Genomic DNA, 17,942 nt, shown 5'->3' with positions numbered 1-17,942 from the left:
CGAGTTGTATATGTTTGTACAAATCTTTGTATAATTTTTGCATAATAAAAAAAAAAGACTTCTCGTTGGTACATTTAAGATAGCAATTAAATGTTCATATTTTTAGCTCAAAACTATAAACATTGAAATAATAATAACAACAACTATGTTTTAAGGGTCTATTTTGCTGTCTCAGTACCACTGTTGAATATACCGATCACCGGGATGTAAACCGTATACGACAATTCTTTTGCATTGAATTCTTATGCGAGGTTATATTTGAAACGCTTTAGTCATAGGTTGATGTGCTTCCTTGTTGTTTTCTACAGACTGCTTCCACGTGCTCAGAGTGATGCCAGTAAACAGCAAGAGAGAGCAAGGAGAAGATGTTGCTGTGAGTCTGGTAGTATTTATGTTCTGTTGGGCTTCGTTTAGACGGGATCAGCTCAGATCCGAGAACTTAAAAAAAAGAAAAAAAAAAAGGTAAAATATGACAGTGAAAAATTATGCTATACCACTAACAAAAGGTGCCAATAGTATCACGTACCGTGGTAATATAGTAATGTATTCTTTGGCCCATTGTAAGTAGTACCATAGTACAATTGCATATAATTTTGGAAACCAAACCTTCTGATTCTGTCACCATAATATTGGTACTACTACTACTCTGCCTTTTAAAGAGCATAATAATATGAATAATTGAATGAGGCATTTATCATTCTTGAGACGTGGGACAAAACAGGTCCAGCAATGGTAACTGCTATTAGCTTTAAAAAATAAAAATATTTTCAATTTTAAATGTCATGAGGGATTAATAATATAATGTATTTAACACAATGATCACCTTCAATTTAATTTTCTCATTATTATACCAAATCTGTGTTTCTTAATGTCCTCTCACTACATCTAAAACAGTGTGTCCACAGAGAAGGGTTCAATCATTCATATGCAATAAAATGGATAGATAAAAAAAAAATTTAATGATGAAAAGGAGCTTGTTTTATCAAAAGTAACACTTAATAATATCTCCTATCAAAAGCAAGGTTGTTTTTTTTAATGACACATGCATGTTTCATAAGATTTTAAAGTTGCATCCCCACTTTTTGTCAACACCGTCAGACATTCAATAAAATGTAATAAAATCAGGGAATATCAGGGGCAGCTGTCACTCTAAAGGACCCCCTTGCCACAGTTCACCTCTGCAGAGCCTGTCTGACACTGCTGTACTCTGCAAAGTTTTAGTTTTAGAATATTTTAAGTCCTAATGTTAATATTTCCTGTGTCACATTTTAATACAGTAATTGACTGATTCAATGCATTTGATAGTTAAAATAACTACAAATTCAGGTTTTTGTCAACTCCGTCAGTTCTGTCACCTCCGTCAGTTGAATAATTTTGTTTTGATAATATTTCATTATGATATTTTATATTTGTTGTGGAATTGTCGGTCACATGTGAAAGTGTAATCTGTCGGCTAACACGAGAATGTGTTTTGAAAGGTTAAAAACACCTTGAATGCTGTTAAAGATAAAGTTGAAATTATATTACACAGTCCAAGGTAAAAAAGCACATTTTGTTAAAAAAGAGAAAAGTTGGGAGGTTGTATCAAAGCATAACTCAGTAGCTTAGTACATACAGGTGCATCTCAATACATTAGAATGTCGTCAAAAAGTCAAATATATATATATATAATTAATAATATTTATATTAAATTCATATTAAATTAATTTATAATACATTATATTACATAATAATAATCATATTGTTGTTATTATTATTATTATTATACATATGAGCTTTGTCCATGTTAGTAGTTTAAGAACAAATTAATTAAAAAAAATATATAGTTTTTTTGTAACACCTTTCTGTACTCTGTTGTATTTGACGTGGTATTTGCTGATCTTTAAGGGATAGTCGACCCAAAAATAAATATTCTGTCATCATTTACTCCCCCTCGTGTTGTTCCAAACCTGTATTACTTACTTTCTCCTGTGGAATTAACCTTTTTCCCCCGTATTTTCTTTAACATTTTCTCTCACGTGCAAGGCACTAATGACAGCAGTGTGGTCAGTAAGGTGTCAGCAGCGGCACAGGGCTACTTCCACGATGATTTCCTTAGGCATTTTGTGTGCAAAGTGTCAAGAAGAGCTCCACTGATTAATAGATAAATGTTCATACAGATATGGTATTTCGATATTTCCAATGCTTCTATATTTTCTGTCTCAGAGGTTATTTTGTGTGCTGGAAAACAGTTGATCACTGTTTTTTCCATGCCTCAAAATCCTGCTCGAGGAGACAGGTGGGATGAAATGTTCACCTTTTGTTTATGAGTGTTTTTACTCTAAAAATTGAATGCCTTGATCATATCCCTCTCTTAATCTCAGATTATGTCACTAGGAGCTGGGTTTGACTCCCTGTATTTCCGGCTACATGCTGAAGGAGCCCTTGGAGGTGTCACAGTTTTTGAGATTGACTTTCCAGAAGTTGCCCGGCGCAAGGCTACCTTGATCAATAGCAATACTTGCCTGAAGGACACGTTGCCAGATTGGGAGACTGTCTCAAATCAGCCGACTAGTAGGATGTTCACTGTATCACATATTAATATATTAATGGATTATATTACCAAAACGTAACCACTTAAATTGTATGGTACTGTATATAAACTTTATTATTTATACAGATATATGCATATCTTGCCAGCAAATCTTCGTCCAACCCTGTCTTCCGTCCCTAAAATGTGATGTTAGAACATTTGCGGTATATTTCTTGCCCATGTATAGATGCTGTGTTCATCAGAAGTGGTCATTATAATCTCATTGGTGTGGATGTCAGGAAGGAGCAGGAGGTGGAGGCGACTCTGAGCAGAGCTGGACTGCAGTGGGATGGTGCAATAATTAATATATGTGCTCCTGAAAACCACTGAGTCTTGGTGCTCATTCCATAGGTGCAGGTTTGTGTGTTGCCTTGCCTGCAACAAATCCTGTTCCCATTGCCATTCTGTCTTCCCAGTAGTTTCCTTTTACTTTCTACTATACCTGTTTAATGAAAAAGAGGGCATATTAACTTTTGTGCAAACAGGCTAGCTCAATTTTTTTAACATGTGTTTTGGTGATTTTCTCCAGGTCAGATGCTGTGATTGGCTGGGCTGCCAAGCTGCTCCCATAATCTATGTTTGTGATGTATGAACCGATCCACCCAGATGACCCGTTTGGCAGGGTCATGCAGAACCACTTCCTGAGGCTCAATTCTACCATACATGCTCTCAAACAGTATCCAGACACTGTCACTCAGACAGAGAGATTTATACAGAAGGTATGCCTCAAATGAATGTTTCATGCTCATTTGTTTAGTTTTTAATAGTTTGTAGCCATGTAATAAGTGGGATAATGTAACTGTTTATTATTCAAAATAAACATCTTCAGATTCATATAAGACCTGACCGGTTCACAGTGTCGGGTGTATTTTAAGATAATGACTGGCTGACTATACATAATACCTATATATTTTTTTAACTACATTTTGTGAACATGAAATAATTTTAATTAGCTTAATTGTCAATTAGACTGTAACTGATCTTTGTCTGCCACAGGGCTGGGAAAAATGTGTCTGTCTGGATATGAACCAGTTCTACTTTGACCTTCTTCCTGAAGATGAGAGGCAGAGAGTCGAGGGACTGGAGCCTTTTGATGAGTTTGAGGTGAGGAAACCCCATTCCCAGCAAAGACCTTTGAATCATCCCAGAATCACCACTGAGTCTGACCTAATGCCTGATCCCAGACCTGTGTTTATATTTATGATCACAGGAATGGCACCAGAAATGTTCTCGTTACTTCATCCTTACAGCCTCCAAAGGCTCTGTGACCAATCAAGCCCTTCTCACGCTACCGAAGGGTAAGTATTGGTAAGATATTTGTATTATGTGTTTCACTGGGTGAGGTAGTATGGTGTAGAGGTACATGTGCTCTTTTCACTCCTAGCATCCTCCATCCCTCACATGACTCCTCAGTGGGCCAAGCGTCCTCCCCTTTTCATTCAGCCCATGTGTGGGTGTCAGAGCATGGAGGCTGCTGGTATGGCTTCTGCTGTTCTGGCACCTGGAATCATCTTACTCACCGGAGGCTGTGGGAGAAGTGGAAGAGACACAGCAGCGAGGATCCTGATCAAAGCGAAGGATGGCTGGAAATGTGCCTGTTTGGAGGCTCATGGAGATAGAGGTAATTTGATCAGTGCTCTATTTTTGCTTTTGATAATGGTTTGCTTATTGGAATTTTTCTAAATAAACTGTTTGACCTGTCTGTTAGTAAGTAAACACACTTTGACAAGTCAAGTCAATTTTATTTGTATAGCGCTTTTTGTAATACACATGTTTCAAAGCAGCTTTACAGAAATTCATGATGTTAATGTTTATAATACTGTGATATCAAATTGTCCATTGTTTATTTAGCAGTTTTTGCATATTTTCATATGGTGCCGATATAAACATACAGTTAAGATACTATTTATCGCTTTATATGAGTGCACTGTATGTATGCGGATTGCGCTGAATTTTTTTATAGTATTTGCATGTTGGAGTTATTAATAGATTTTGGGTGATTTGGAAATCTGTAGGATTTGAAAACTATGTAATCTCTAAGGTTTTGTTTAATTTATAACAATTTGGTGTGCATATCTTTGTCTCATATTTCTTCTCCTTAGTGGTTAGTCTTTATCAGACGTTGACTTCTATCCCTGGAGGTGGAGCCGTCCTCTTTGGAGGCAGAACTTCTCCACTCAATCCAACAGGCAGTGTTGTGTGGGTGACCTTTGACCCTGGCAATGAGCAATCCCAAAGTGCTGTGCAGCTGTCGTTTAAGAACATGGTTTGTACCGGAACTGGTCCTAAGCCACGATGGCGACACATCAACCTTGATATGTTATAAAGGTTAGAGATATTAGTCTCTCTCTCTCTATATATATAAATATTATTTACAATTTTTTTTTTGCATTTTTCTCTTTGTAAGGAGCAAAATCCCAACAAATTATTAATGTACCTTTCTATTTGTGTTTGGAGGACGTACAGAGAAGGATCCAGTTCTAGGTGATGCACATTTCCTGTGTTTGGAGGACAAGCACTGGACTGAGGCATGGCCTACCTTTCTCATATTAAAGCCTAAACACACACACAAACACAAACAGGTACACTACTATTCAAAAGTTTGGGGGTGGTTTTGGAAAGAACTCTTTTACCAAGGCTTAATTTATTAAATAAAAAATACAGTAAAACAGTCTATTTTAATATATTTCTAATGAAATGTATTAATGTGATGACAAAGCTGAATTACTCCAGTCTTCAGTGTCACATGATCCTTCAGAAATCATTCTAATATGCTGATTTGGTGCTTAAGAAACATTTCTTACTATTATCAATGTTGAAAACTGTTTCACGATTCTTTGGTGAATAGCAAGTTCAAAACAACAGCATTTATTTTAAATATAAATCTTTTGTAACAGTATAAATGTCTTTACTGTCACCTTTGGTCAATCCATCCTTGCTGAATAAGAGTTATACTTACCCCAAACATTTGAACAGTAGTGTAGATGCCATAGATTAGTTATCATGTAAGGGCAAAATAAAGTTTGTGCTTATATTTTTGAGTAGTCTTCACATTTGGAGGGTGACTGTTTGAGAATCTTTTGTTTCAATCAGATTACAGTTGTTGGTGCCTTTCCGGAAACCCGTCATTCCCATTCTGCTTGTCCCTATGGAGGGGGGCTTGTGATATTTGGAGGTTTGGGGAAAGGAAGCAGACCTCTCGGTGATGCTTTCTACCTGAGACCCACATCATCAGGTTTCTGCTGGGAGACAAAGAATTTACATCCACCCCCAGTACCCAGGTTCAAAACCACTTACTTATTTGGGTGTGAAAAGAATGAAAAGAATGTGTTATGAAAATGTGCCACCTCTCAGTGATCAAAATCACAGTCTTGGCTTCTATTTTCAGATATTCTCACTCAGCCCATGTAATAAATGAGAAGTTAGTTGTGGTTGGTGGAGTTTGGCTTCAGGCTGATGGAGTACCAGGGGTTGCTGTAATAAATCTGAACACTGGGAGCTGTGTGGCGATCCAGCTGGATACAGTAAGTTACTCTGCTCATGGACTCTAGTAGTAGTTAATTGTTTATCATAAAATGGAAATATTTTGGCTCTAAAATCTCATTGGATAGGCATAATAAAACAGAAATTTCTGACTCTAAAGCTATTCTATGTTCACTGCTGTTGTACAATCCAAATATGCAAATGTAATGCTGCAGAAAGTTATGTCGTTTGTTGACCATGAACAGCCTACAGTTAATTTAACTATATTAGAGGGATCATTCTAAATGCGGATGGATCTACAGTATTTCTATCGTTCATTGACTGGAAAAAATTGCTCTGAAAGTGATCCCAGAAGTGTTGTACTCTCTTTTTTTTATTAATTTTTATATTTGGGGTGTGGACTTCATTATTCCCTTTGAGAATTTGAGTGGGTTTTTTTTAAACATTATGGTTATAGTTATCATTCTTGGTATGAACAGACTTATGGACAATATTACTTGATGAAGGAATTGTTTGAGTTATTGAACTGTGTCTTTTATTATTGCTGTTAAATAAGGGGTTTCCACAGCCATGAAAAACCTGGAAATATCAGGGAATTTTAAATGTGTGATTTCCAGAACTGGAAAAGTCAGGGAAATTAATAAAATTAAGTAATGGAAATTAAATCTTGAATATATATATATTTTTTAGTAACACCCAGCTTGAAAGTATTTTATTGGCAAGAAGATTATATTAAAAATTATATTGAAAATCCTTATAAAGTTAATCATGAATGGCTGGAAATGTCATTGGTCAAAAGGTGTGGGACCCCAGTTTATTAAAACAATAATCTACCTAAAAACATAAATAGTGTATTGTTGTAATTTTTCAAATACATTTTCAGCAATCCCCAGTTTTTTTATGTAAAAAAAATCACTTTAAATGTATTTATCATTATCTTTTTTTCTAAATTTGTTTGATTTCATTCACCTGTGCCTTGGCCTCTTATGCTGCATTCATTCTGCTCTGAGCTGCTGGACTCTGAGGGGTCTGAGATGGTGCTCCTTGGTGGAGGTGGAAATTGTTTCTCGTTTGGAACTCACCTCAATCTCTACCCTGTAACTGTAGATCTAAGACCTATACTTTGCTATTCATATTAGTCTAAGCACAAACGACAAACAAGCAACAAATGTGCTGCTGAGTGAATCTCCAGCCAAACTTTATTTCAGCCGGAACTTCAGTGAGTCACAGGAAAATAGTATTGTGATACAGGGACATCACTCAGTGAAGCGACGGAAAGACTGCACGGTGGGACAGACCGCGCCCCAGTCCACTGGTTTGCGGTAGTTGCCCTTCTCCAGGAAGTACTGGTGGCCACGGTAGTTGGGATGCTCGTAGAAGATCCAGTAGCCATCCAGAACTTTGCAGGAATGGACCTCTCTCAGACGGAACCTCTCCAGCACAGATGGACAGTCTACAATGGACTCTATAGCCTGGCCTGTGAAGTCGGGCTTGTCGTACAACTGAACCTTGTACTGCATTCCACTTGTCTGCATGGGTTGGATTTATTTGGGTTTGGGAAGGGAAAAGGGGTAGAAATATTTGTGCATGAAGGTTGAAGTTTGGATAAATGGGACAAAATGACAAAAAGAAGACGTGCAATAAGATGGCTCTAGTTTAGTGAAAGTCAATTAACAATATATAATACTTGAAGACCTTCATAAACATGTTTTGTACATTTTTATCTTGTTTGCTCAGTTTAAATTTGAAGTTTTTTGGAGCATTTTGAAGATATATTTTAAAATATATTATAGTATTCATGCTATATTCATACAGACCTAAGGCCAGAAAGTGTTCTGATATTTTATATATTTAACATATATTTTAAACACATTTTTAAATGTTTTTAGATGTTTGCTTACATTACACACAAGTGTGGTCTTTCAACAACACTGAATCAAATACTGCAGACCATATGGACACTGATTTATTGGCAAAAGCCTTGTGGCCTAATTAGGTTAACTGGTTAGAAAAGATCTATGCATGACCTTCCACTACTCATACTGTCCCAGGCTTTTATTGAGCTTTAACCCAGTAAATTGAATTCAGTTTTAGCACAGCATTGTGAAACAGCTTGATCATTATGCCTGGTCTAAAAACATAGCAAATATTTGTTGTGCTCTATAGACTATTTAAGTCTTAGAAAAAAGCTCATGAAAAAGTACGTTGAATGTACTAGTTGGACTTACAAAGCGGGTGAGCTTGCAGGAACTGAGACAGTCATTGAGGCCCATCCAGCCCAGGTATTCAGGATACTCTCCCCTGGTTAGCAGATACCGGTTACCTGTGTAATTGGGCTGCTCGTAAACCACCCAGGCACCGCTTTCCACACGAATAGAATTGCAGCTGCTCAGGTAGGTATGGAAGTCAGAGCAGTCACTGTCACATTCATAACGGCGGCCCTGGAAGTTTTTGTCCTCAAAAAACACAATCTGAGACACATCAAGATAATGTTGAAGAGCATTTTTATACTTCAATGACCACTTAACATCATTTAAAAATGGTTAAACAATGTTTTTGGCCATGTTCATGCTGGTTGGCCAGCAAGCAATGTACATTGTATCTTGTCTGACCAATGTGACCTTGATGTTAATTGGTATCCACTGATTTTCTATGAACAATTCTCAAGATATATTAAAATATAGTATTGATCAGTTGGTCTGCTTGCAACATTAACAAGTTTAAAAAGCTACCAATAGTATTAGCCAGTTTGTTATGCCAGCAACCAACCAATATTGCACATTTAAAACCACAGATGACCATCTTAGGTCCAAAATAGTCAGATCTGTGATTAAAAACCTTTCATAAACATAATCTAATCCAACACAGTACTACAGTACTGATCTGAATGCAGGCCAAGACATTCAGAAAATAGTTTTAAAAATCAGTGTCATCATTTAGGCATTGCATGAAAGTCTACAAAAAATCTACACGTTTGAATTTCTGATGATGTCATGAAGCATCAAAAATATAGCAGCGCTATATGCTAGGTAGATTTTAAATACATTTCCCAAATAATTGAATCATAATTGAATCGCTAAAATCAGCCTATTTTCCTTTAAATTGATTTCCTACTCACCCTGCCCATCTTGAATACTGTTTTTGGTCTTGTCTGGGGAGGTGGTCTGAGTGTCCAGAGTGAATGTTTATGGGGCTGTTTAAATATGCAGCTCCCAATGTCAAAATGACGAGGAGGGGAGGACCAGATATTCACTTTGTCATGAAAATGAGATCCAAAAATCGAGTCAGTGATTCTAGCACTATTCAGTTTTTTTTCCAGAAAAGCAAATGGGGATTAAAGGATAATGACTAGCCTGGCAAGGACATTCATTCACCCTGAAACACCACTGCACCCTACAACTGGACCAACCTGAACCACAACAAACACAGCACACTGTCCAGCACCTGATGCCAAGAGCTCTGCCAAATAAAGAGCCCAGACTCATTGGATTGTCATGACATGCTGAATGGCACCCATTACCCTGGCTCAGCTCTTTTCAACAGCATAGGCACTGGAAAAAGAACTGACTTCCCTGCTAAAAAGTATGCAAAAAGCATTATGTGTAATGAGTCAGTTGTCTGAATACTCACAATTCATGATAGAGTCATCGTATACACCCAACTATATTCAGTGAGATTCTGAAGTGTGCAGCCATCTTTCCCATTAAGCAGAGACATAAAGAGTAATCAGATTCAAAATATATTGGGGAAAATTTGACCACTGTGATCAGGGCGGCTCTTTTAAAATGCTTCAGTGCTGGAAACATTAAAAAGGTGTGGTTAAATTGAATACCATAAATAAATAAATACCAACATGGTGGGAGTAGTGTGTATTTAAACTAATATATTACGTACAAGTGTTGTTATTGTTACCTAAAAATATATTAAAAATCTTTTTTCAGTAATTGAAATAAAACTCAAATTAGAAAAAGAAAAACTTTAATGAAAATTAGAAATGTTGCCTTTCCAATTAAGTTTATATACTAAAATTACCCACTCATTCTAAAACTGAAATAAAAAAATAAAGCTATATAGAATAATTAAAAAAATAACTATTAAAAAAAGAACAGGTACTTTAGTTTATCAGTAATTGAAGCTCTTCAACAAATTCAGTTCTACCATACTACCAGAATTGGTGGAAAATTTTAAAATAATTTAGTTTTTGCAATGACAACTGAATGTCACGTGCTTAATTTAACACGCATTACACACATATACTCCATTCAGCAAGCCAAAGCTAAGTGCTATTGATTCAATACGGTCATTAAAGCTCAAGGGAAAGAAACAGAGGTGTTCAGTTTTTATGAAGTCTAAAGTTAAACTGACAGTCACCACTGATAAGCTACTACTAAATATATTGTAGAAACGTAATTTTCTGTAAAGTTGCTTTGCAACGATTTATATCGTAAAAAGCGCTATACAAATAAAATTAAACTGAATTAAAGTCCAAATAGCTAAAATTGTCCTCAAACCGAATATGAAAATAGTTATGGTTTATTAAACACCCAAACCATTTCACCTTTAAGAAACCAAATTCCTAGTCAATATTCAAGTCGCATAGCTGCCTATAGAATATGTACACTAACCTATAAAATGCTGATTCAAACATATTTTATATGTTCACTTAAAGAATGAATACATTTAAGAGACATTTTAAGTTGACAGCATTGTTGGAATCTGAATTGTGCAGATACAGTAATAGTGCAAATAGAGTGCAAGGCATTGTGAACATACATACAGCAAAGGAGAAATATAAACATTTATACTGGCCAACGAGATTTCTGGAGGCAAAACCTGCAAACTCTTCAGTGGGCATATGTGTTATGCCACGTACCAATTGAGATTGTGACATATTTGTCAATAATTACAGTACATGCCTGCACATTTCTCATCCGTGTTTCCTGTAAATTCATATGAAGGCAGCAACCGGTCCCTTTTTTATTTTAATTCAATAATGACTCTCTAATGGGGATATTCTCTTGCATATCAACCTCTGGAATCACTGGTGTCTTATAACAGAAAGTAACAATGCTTAAACTATCAGACACCTGCAGCAATAATCCTGCATCTCTACAAACTAATCCAGCATAGATTTCTCTAGATGTCAATAATGTGACAGGACACAAAGTCCCTATCAAAACCTGATACAGCATTGACAGTCTTCGTACCAGAAGAACGCTAATGTTTGAGGATCAGTTTTTTTGGAAAGAGAGCAGCTTTTGGTTGTTCAGCTGTTCTCTTAGCAAGCAGTTGGCGCCCGTCCCTTTGCTTGTTCAGGTGGTTGAGCTTTGAGTACATTCTGTCCAGAGTTGGAGGTGTGGCTGGAAGGCCAGTGGTCTACAGAGGTGGAGGGGGTGAGGGCAGGTGGGAGGAGGCTGTCAAGCTCTTGTCTTTGTCCTGTCTCAAGCAACCACTCATGAAACTTCTGCTCCACTAAGGCCTGGAACTGCCGTCTCTGAACCCTTTAAAACAACAAAGACAATGCATCACTACTGAATGTCTCAAAAGAAAAAAAAACGTATTTGCCCAGGTGATTATTATGGAGGTGCATTACATTGTATGTATACTCCATTACATACTGATTTAATAATACTGCTAGACTTATCTTAAACTGGATTTAATCTTTGTTTAAAAAAAAAAAAATAGCAGAAAATGTGTTGAAAGCTATATTCAAAAGCCCAAATATATTAATATAATGAATACATATTTTACATACAAACCAACAAAAAAAAAAAGAGAAAATAATGATTTCATTCTAAAAATAATTTGATAATAATAATAAATATTTTATTTGTTAAATTAAACCAAATTAATATTGTCAAGGAATGCACTAAAAAAATGATTGCGCAATACGACAGACCTAGAATTAATTAAAATCAACAAAACTTAATAAAAAACTATTATAAAAACGGATTTTATTCTAAAAATATAATATAATATAATAATCTTTTGTCAAGGAATGCACAAAAAAAAAATCAACAATAAAAGCGTGTGATGCGACAGATCTAAAATGGATTCAAATCAACAGAGTGGTTTACATTGCACATATTGCAATGTCTTTCGGCAACAAATTTTGGTGTATCACTAAATCTATGCCCATGTTTACTTAACTATGATCTGAACATAGTCAGTACTACAGCCTTGAAACAAACAGAAAAGTGGGCTCACTTGTTTAGGTGTGCTTCCTTCACTGTCTTCTGCCAATCCTCTATCACCTTCTCTCGGCTCTCCACGGCCTTTTGGTAGTCTGTTGGCAGGCCCCAAGGGATCTCACAGTTATCCCCCTCCATTTTGAAGGGTATCACCAGCGGATAAAACTCAGAGGGGGGTTGGATGCGGTAGCAGCCAGCGTCTACAGTGGAACCCTCGGCTCCAAACAGCAGAGGTAGGTCCCATAAATTGGGAACCACTGCTACGCCCACGCTAGCCATGTGGTCCTCTAGAGTGGGATAATGTGTGTGGAAGGGACCCAGTGTGAGAGACACATTCCCAGGAAGGAGAAGGGGTCGAGTAGGGGTAAGGGCATGGATTGTGCAGTGAGAAGAGCCACCTATGGTCAGACGGTCAGCCACACACACCACACGAACATTCTCACAACTCTGAATGTGGACGCTGGTCCCCACCGGGCCAAGAACCACTGTACAGTTCCTGCACTTGTCCAAGGTCACAGACCTGCAAGATAAGGACTTAGTTTTACATGGATGTTGACACCGTACTAAACAAACAACAACAACAAAAAAAACTAAATGACAACAGAGTAGGGCTGGGCGATACGGCCAAAAAATTCTATCTCTGTATTTTTCGGCTGAAATGCGATATATAAACAATAAAAGTGCATTTATTTTAATTTAATAAGATGATTCCTCACCGCAGAGGAGAGAGAAGGTAGATGAAAGCTTCACTGCAGCGGTGGAGTTTGATGTTGGCATTATTCAGCTTTTCAGAGTCTTTGGCCAACGTCTGTTTGCAAACCTGCGACATGAGCAGCAGTCGACTTCCTGGAGGAGCCATGTGGGTATTTCTGAATATTTTAGCTTTCTTTAGGGTGCCCGCTACTACAAAACAAAATATGAAGAGTTAGCAATTCTATAATCTGGTTAACCATCAATCATTTTAAGCTAAACTAAATATTCAAACCATTTTAATTAAAGAGTATGGCTTTTGGTCTCGCGATTATGGTAAGGGGCGTTACATTTCCGACGAGTGCTTGTGTTGTTCGGCCAATCACAATGCACTGGGTCAGCTGGCCAATTAGAGGAGACTTTGTCGGAAGGAGGGACTTTGTAGAAAACAAAGCGTTTGAGAGAGGCGGGGCATAGAGGACCTACAATAATGTACAGTATTTGAAAAATAATGTGTTTTTTGAACAGTAAAGCATGTCAACATATTCTGTTACACCAAATACACAAAATAATGATCTTTAAAAAAGCATCATATGACCCCTTTAAGATTTATATGCAAATCATGTCTGTGTATATGAAAAGTTTTTGTTTCCACTCACAATTTAAAGGGGTCATGAACTGGCTTTTTTAAATTATTTTATACTGTACTGTTGTCTGCGGTCCACTTGTGACGTTTGCATGGTTTTTACGTTAAAAAATCAATAAGTGATAGGCTTTTCTACCTTGGTTTAGAGGCCGGCTCGAGAAACGCTTGGTTTTTATGGGTGTGGCGCATTGAAGACCTGGAAGTAAACGCCCACTGCTATGATTGGATAACAGTTTTGAATAGTAAACTACCTTTCTGTGTGTCTGTTTGACAACCTTCATAGTTGAAGCCTTCTGTGACTTTTGTAGACACGTACACATAATCAGGACATATCAAGCGATCTTTAACAAAGCAATAGTGACACAGTAAAAAATATTTTTTTACTCATAAGTGTGCTGCGCCAATATAGACGGCACAGCATTGATATTTAATCTCAGCCTCTCTGCAAATCCTGCGTCGACCTGTGCCTTGTTTTCAAAGGAATCTGCGGTGAAATGAAGTGAACAAACGCTCAATGTTTTACTCACGTGAGCTGAAACTTCATTAAAAATAAAGTTCAACCACGCATTCCTAACATTTGAATCTGAAGGAAGGTTATGTAGCGACTGTGTTCTTCCACAACCAGGCACTGCACAATATTTAGCAATCTTTAACGGCATGTTTGTTGCTTGGTTGCTCGATCCGTTATTTCCCTACTGTGTCATGCTCGAGTCAGTGGACGGGGCTACAGAATTAGGCGTTGATATTTTTCTGTGGAGGTGGTGTTTAACCTATCTATTACATCATATGTAGGCACATTCCAGGATCTGGCTTTCTCTGGGCCTGGTGTCAATAAAAGCTTTTATTTCAGTAACAAGGACGTTTTCAGTTCTGAAACGTACAGGATATTCTTTTAGTAAGATGATCTCTTTTATATCAAAAGTAAAAGTTGCTCAAGTAAAAGTTGATTTCTAAATTCATGACCCCTTTAAATGAAACTATACCACAAATATTCCTAAAGAACATTTGATTTGTGAAACTTTAAACACCCTTGAAAAAAAAATCTACTTTATTCCTTTGACGAGAACTTCCAGTTTACCTTGCAGGGCCCATGCTAGTTTCTTTCCCGATTGTGAGCAGGTGGAGATGCCGAAGGGGTTGAGGCAAAGAGCCTGATGCAGAAACCCCTGGAACTGCTGCAGAGAGTAGGAGCGGCTGAGTTTGGAGAATCCTGCCTGGGACTGCAGTGGCGAGTGGCTCAGGAGCTTGTGGATTGGGTACACGGTACGGCTATGGCTCACAGATCCTTCCAGCAACAAACTGAGGCTTTCCAGGGCCTCTGAAGTGAGCTGGCTGTCACGCAGAACATGCCCTGAATTGCTCAGCTGGCCTGGCTCTACTAGCAGCTCCAAAAGCTCAGCCAGGTGTGTCTGAATGAAAGTAAGATGAGCCTGGTCGTCCCAGTTCTGGTCAAACAGAAGGAATAAACAAACTATCATGCAAAAAATAAACAAAATGGAATTCTCTCTATACATAAGTCTTTATAAACCAAAAAAACCTGATCTTTCCTACAGGATACAGGCACAAATGTAATGTACACCTGCCTGTGTGAGTAACAAGTTAAAGTACATTCAGAGGACATACAAAAGTGAATCTGATGATGTCTGAGGATACATTTCACCCCATAAGAAAAAATAAGAGATTGTATTTTGCATAAGGAAAAATGTAAACAATTTGTAAAGATTTTCAATTTTATTTCATATTTAAATTATTTTACATTATTTTCATGACAATGAAACACATCCCCAATTTTCCATTTCATAAATTAAATAAAATATAAAATAAAACAAAACAAATACATACATTTCTATTATATATAATTGTTAACTATTTGTACATACACAAACTGTTAAAAAAAAAATTTTGTAATGTTTTTGTCTCTTATGCTCACCAATGCTTCAAAAGAACAACATTTATTTGAAATTTAATCCATCATTGCTGAGTAAAAGTATTAATTTATAAAAAATAAAAAAAACCTTAATGACCTTAAACTTTTGAATTGTAGCATATACCCCCACCCCACCCCACAAATCATTGTACGTCATGACATTTTCTTTACATTTTTTTCTTTTGATCCATAATGAAATGACCAATGTTTTCATAAAATTCACCCACACACCTTATTTTGGGAGCTTATTTTGTTGTCTCTCTCAGAGGAGGAAGAGGGAGATCGTGATCTGGGACTTGGCCACTCTTCCCCAATCAGTGACGTGCGGAGAGAGATTCGGTTCAGTTGCTGTAGATACAAGAAAAGTAGAAACTGCAGAGTGTCCACTGACAGCTAAAAGAAGACATAGAGAAAAAGATTAGCACAGCAGAACGGCAATAATACTATCTAAAAGCACTACACCATTTTTCTTCTTACCTTACAGCGCTGCTTGTCAAGTTCCTTAGGGGTGTGGCATTGAGAAAGAGCTTCTACCCACTCTAATCTCTGCTCTGCAGAACGAGGCATCAACAGATCAAAAGTTTCAAAATACAGCCAGGAAAGCTCCTCTGCCAGCTGCAGTTTGCCACAAGCGATGTGTCGCCACATGTGCCAGCCGAGCCTGGGGAAGCAACCGTCCCGGGTCCGGACGTAACAGGCCATCTTGCGCAGATAATGCATGTTGAATTTGCTTGGGGGTGTGGCGGGAAGCACCCCGATCAGGAAGGGCTCCAGACGTGGCCATACACATGCTGTGTATTTGTCCATTTCTATTGAAGAAAAAAGATTTGTTCAAACGAGTGAGCTGAGTCAGGAGAAAGTATCAAATCACCATTAACATGGCTGTATATGTGCATTAGTGATAATGCACTGGCAAATTGCATAATATGTTGTAGACAATAATAATATGAATGGTAAGAAATGGTAACAATAAAAAGGATGGATAGAGAGTTTACAATACAACTGGAAAGTCAAGGTATTGTGTACCCAATCCCCAATATTGTATCATATCATATGAGTTACAGTCAAGCAATAGCCTTGATAAAATGAACTTTCAATGTTTCCATGACAACCACATCATCCCAGTAAAGTATCTAGATGCTAATCAGCAACTTTTTCAGTTAATTTTTTTATTAATGTCATACACAAGAAATACAAATAGAAATATTAATTCAAAAGTGCAAAACATTACAATAAGGCTTAAAATAATACATTTTAAAGTGATTAAAATTTGGTTTGGAGTCATACCATTTCATTTTATGAATGGGAAACATTACCCTTAACATTAGCAACAGTATAATAAATGCCTTATCTTTATCAATTACACAGTCATTGAAGTTTATCATTATGTCAGATCCACTAAACTGTAAAGCAACATTCAATTTCTTCTTTTTTAAATGTTCCACATCAATCCAGAAGGTTTTTGTATGTATTCAACGGACAATAAATGGCTTCCTTTACTCCAATTCAAGTGTCCAAACACAGAACACAAGAAAAAGCGATGCGGAGGATCTCTCCTTTTGCTAAATATTTATATTACCAATAACAACGATGTCAAACTCTCGATGTAAGCCAGATTTAGATCAGTCAGACAACTTTCTGACAAGTTTAGCAACATATTTTCCAGAACTAATAACGTTACACCAACACAGCGATAATGAGTTTAGCTTTTATTCTCCTTACCTGATCCTTGAAAGTTTTAGGGCTTCAAAAGGTGGTCATCATATATAAAATATATTTTTAACTGAAATGCTTTCCGATGCTGTTCACACTGACGCGCGCGCAACCCGATACCAAACGGACTAACGTTATGCCGCTCAAAACTTCAGCATTTTCATCTTTTCATTCACTCCACCATTATTAGAGGTCCACACAATAACCAAACCGTCACCTTAGAATAACCAATTAGTTCACGCCTAATAAACATGTAAAGATCTCTAAAGAAATATTATCTCTAAGAAAACAAACGATTAAACAGCACAACTGTTGCCATGTCTGCGTGAGGTAACACAAATAGTTCCCTTTGCAGCCCGACTTCATTTCAATGTAAAAGTCAGACAAAAACCTGGTTTACGATGATAAAAACAATATTTGCTGTTATTTATACATCTTGAAGTATTCGCTGATAATATACATTACTTTCTGACAGCCTTCTTTTAGAAGTGCTTCTCCCGATTTCAAAATAAAAGTTAGTTAATTCAGTCTAATATAAGAAATGTAAAGCTATTTAATTGTCTTATTTTTATAATAGTTTTAATGAATGTAACCTAGTTTTGATTTTATTTTTCAAAAATACAAGACAGCAGTGTATGAAATTTTAAGCTCAGTCCTTACAAAAGAGAAACCACAGCAACCTTATATTAAAAACAAAGAAATCTTTCTCTTCAAATGCGT

The 17,942-nt window shown here is 36.9% G+C and overlaps 2 protein-coding genes and 1 pseudogene across 4 annotated transcripts; 1 reads left to right on the top strand and 2 right to left on the bottom strand.

The window, feature by feature from the left end:
• The first annotated feature begins 2,085 nt into the window (after positions 1-2,085).
• LOC107598175 (tRNA wybutosine-synthesizing protein 4-like) lies at positions 2,086-4,905 on the top strand (annotated as a pseudogene).
• Positions 4,906-7,224: 2,319 nt separating this feature from the next.
• crygs2 (crystallin, gamma S2) lies at positions 7,225-9,270 on the bottom strand. Its single transcript, XM_016289453.1, has 3 exons — positions 9,174-9,270; positions 8,284-8,526; positions 7,225-7,584 (listed from the first exon to the last, which is right to left on the bottom strand). Exons 1-3 carry the CDS (start codon positions 9,180-9,182, stop codon positions 7,312-7,314), a joined length of 525 nt encoding a protein of 174 aa, XP_016144939.1. The 5' UTR covers positions 9,183-9,270; the 3' UTR covers positions 7,225-7,311.
• A 1,364-nt stretch (positions 9,271-10,634) lies between these two features.
• LOC107598171 (TBCC domain-containing protein 1-like) lies at positions 10,635-17,917 on the bottom strand. Of its 3 annotated transcripts, none has more exons than XM_016289449.1 (7): positions 17,883-17,917; positions 15,987-16,318; positions 15,741-15,902; positions 14,661-15,027; positions 12,963-13,149; positions 12,263-12,766; positions 10,635-11,556 (listed from the first exon to the last, which is right to left on the bottom strand). In XM_016289449.1, exons 2-7 carry the CDS (start codon positions 16,314-16,316, stop codon positions 11,334-11,336), a joined length of 1,773 nt encoding a protein of 590 aa, XP_016144935.1. In that variant the 5' UTR covers positions 16,317-16,318; positions 17,883-17,917; the 3' UTR covers positions 10,635-11,333. The 3 variants fall into 3 exon arrangements, with proteins under 3 accessions (XP_016144935.1, XP_016144934.1, XP_016144933.1); XM_016289448.1 differs by lacking the exon at positions 17,883-17,917 and adding an exon at positions 17,688-17,714; XM_016289447.1 differs by lacking the exon at positions 17,883-17,917 and adding an exon at positions 17,232-17,543.
• Positions 17,918-17,942: the final 25 nt, after the last annotated feature.

The sequence above is a fragment of the Sinocyclocheilus grahami genome, unplaced genomic scaffold (assembly GCF_001515645.1).
Source record: "Sinocyclocheilus grahami isolate Dianchi unplaced genomic scaffold, SAMN03320097.WGS_v1.1 scaffold246.1, whole genome shotgun sequence".
In the NCBI taxonomy this organism is placed as follows: Eukaryota; Metazoa; Chordata; class Actinopteri; order Cypriniformes; family Cyprinidae; genus Sinocyclocheilus; species Sinocyclocheilus grahami.
Note: the sequence above shows the minus strand (reverse complement) of the source record. Positions and strands in the feature narration are given on the sequence as shown.

Bases quoted from the DNA above. Each gene is read 5' to 3' on its own strand.
- crygs2 (XM_016289453.1), bottom strand. The intron at 7,585-8,283 runs GTAAGTCCAACT...CAACCCATGCAG, and splicing joins CCTGCAAGCTCACCCGCTTT to ACAAGTGGAATGCAGTACAA.
- LOC107598171 (XM_016289449.1), bottom strand. From the start codon at position 16,316: ATGGACAAATACACAGCATGTGTATGGCCACGTCTGGAGCCCTTCCTG. The intron at 12,767-12,962 runs GTGAGGAATCAT...CTTATCTTGCAG, and splicing joins TACCTTCTCTCTCCTCTGCG to GTCTGTGACCTTGGACAAGT. The intron at 11,557-12,262 runs GTGAGCCCACTT...GTTGTTTTAAAG, and splicing joins AAGGAAGCACACCTAAACAA to GGTTCAGAGACGGCAGTTCC.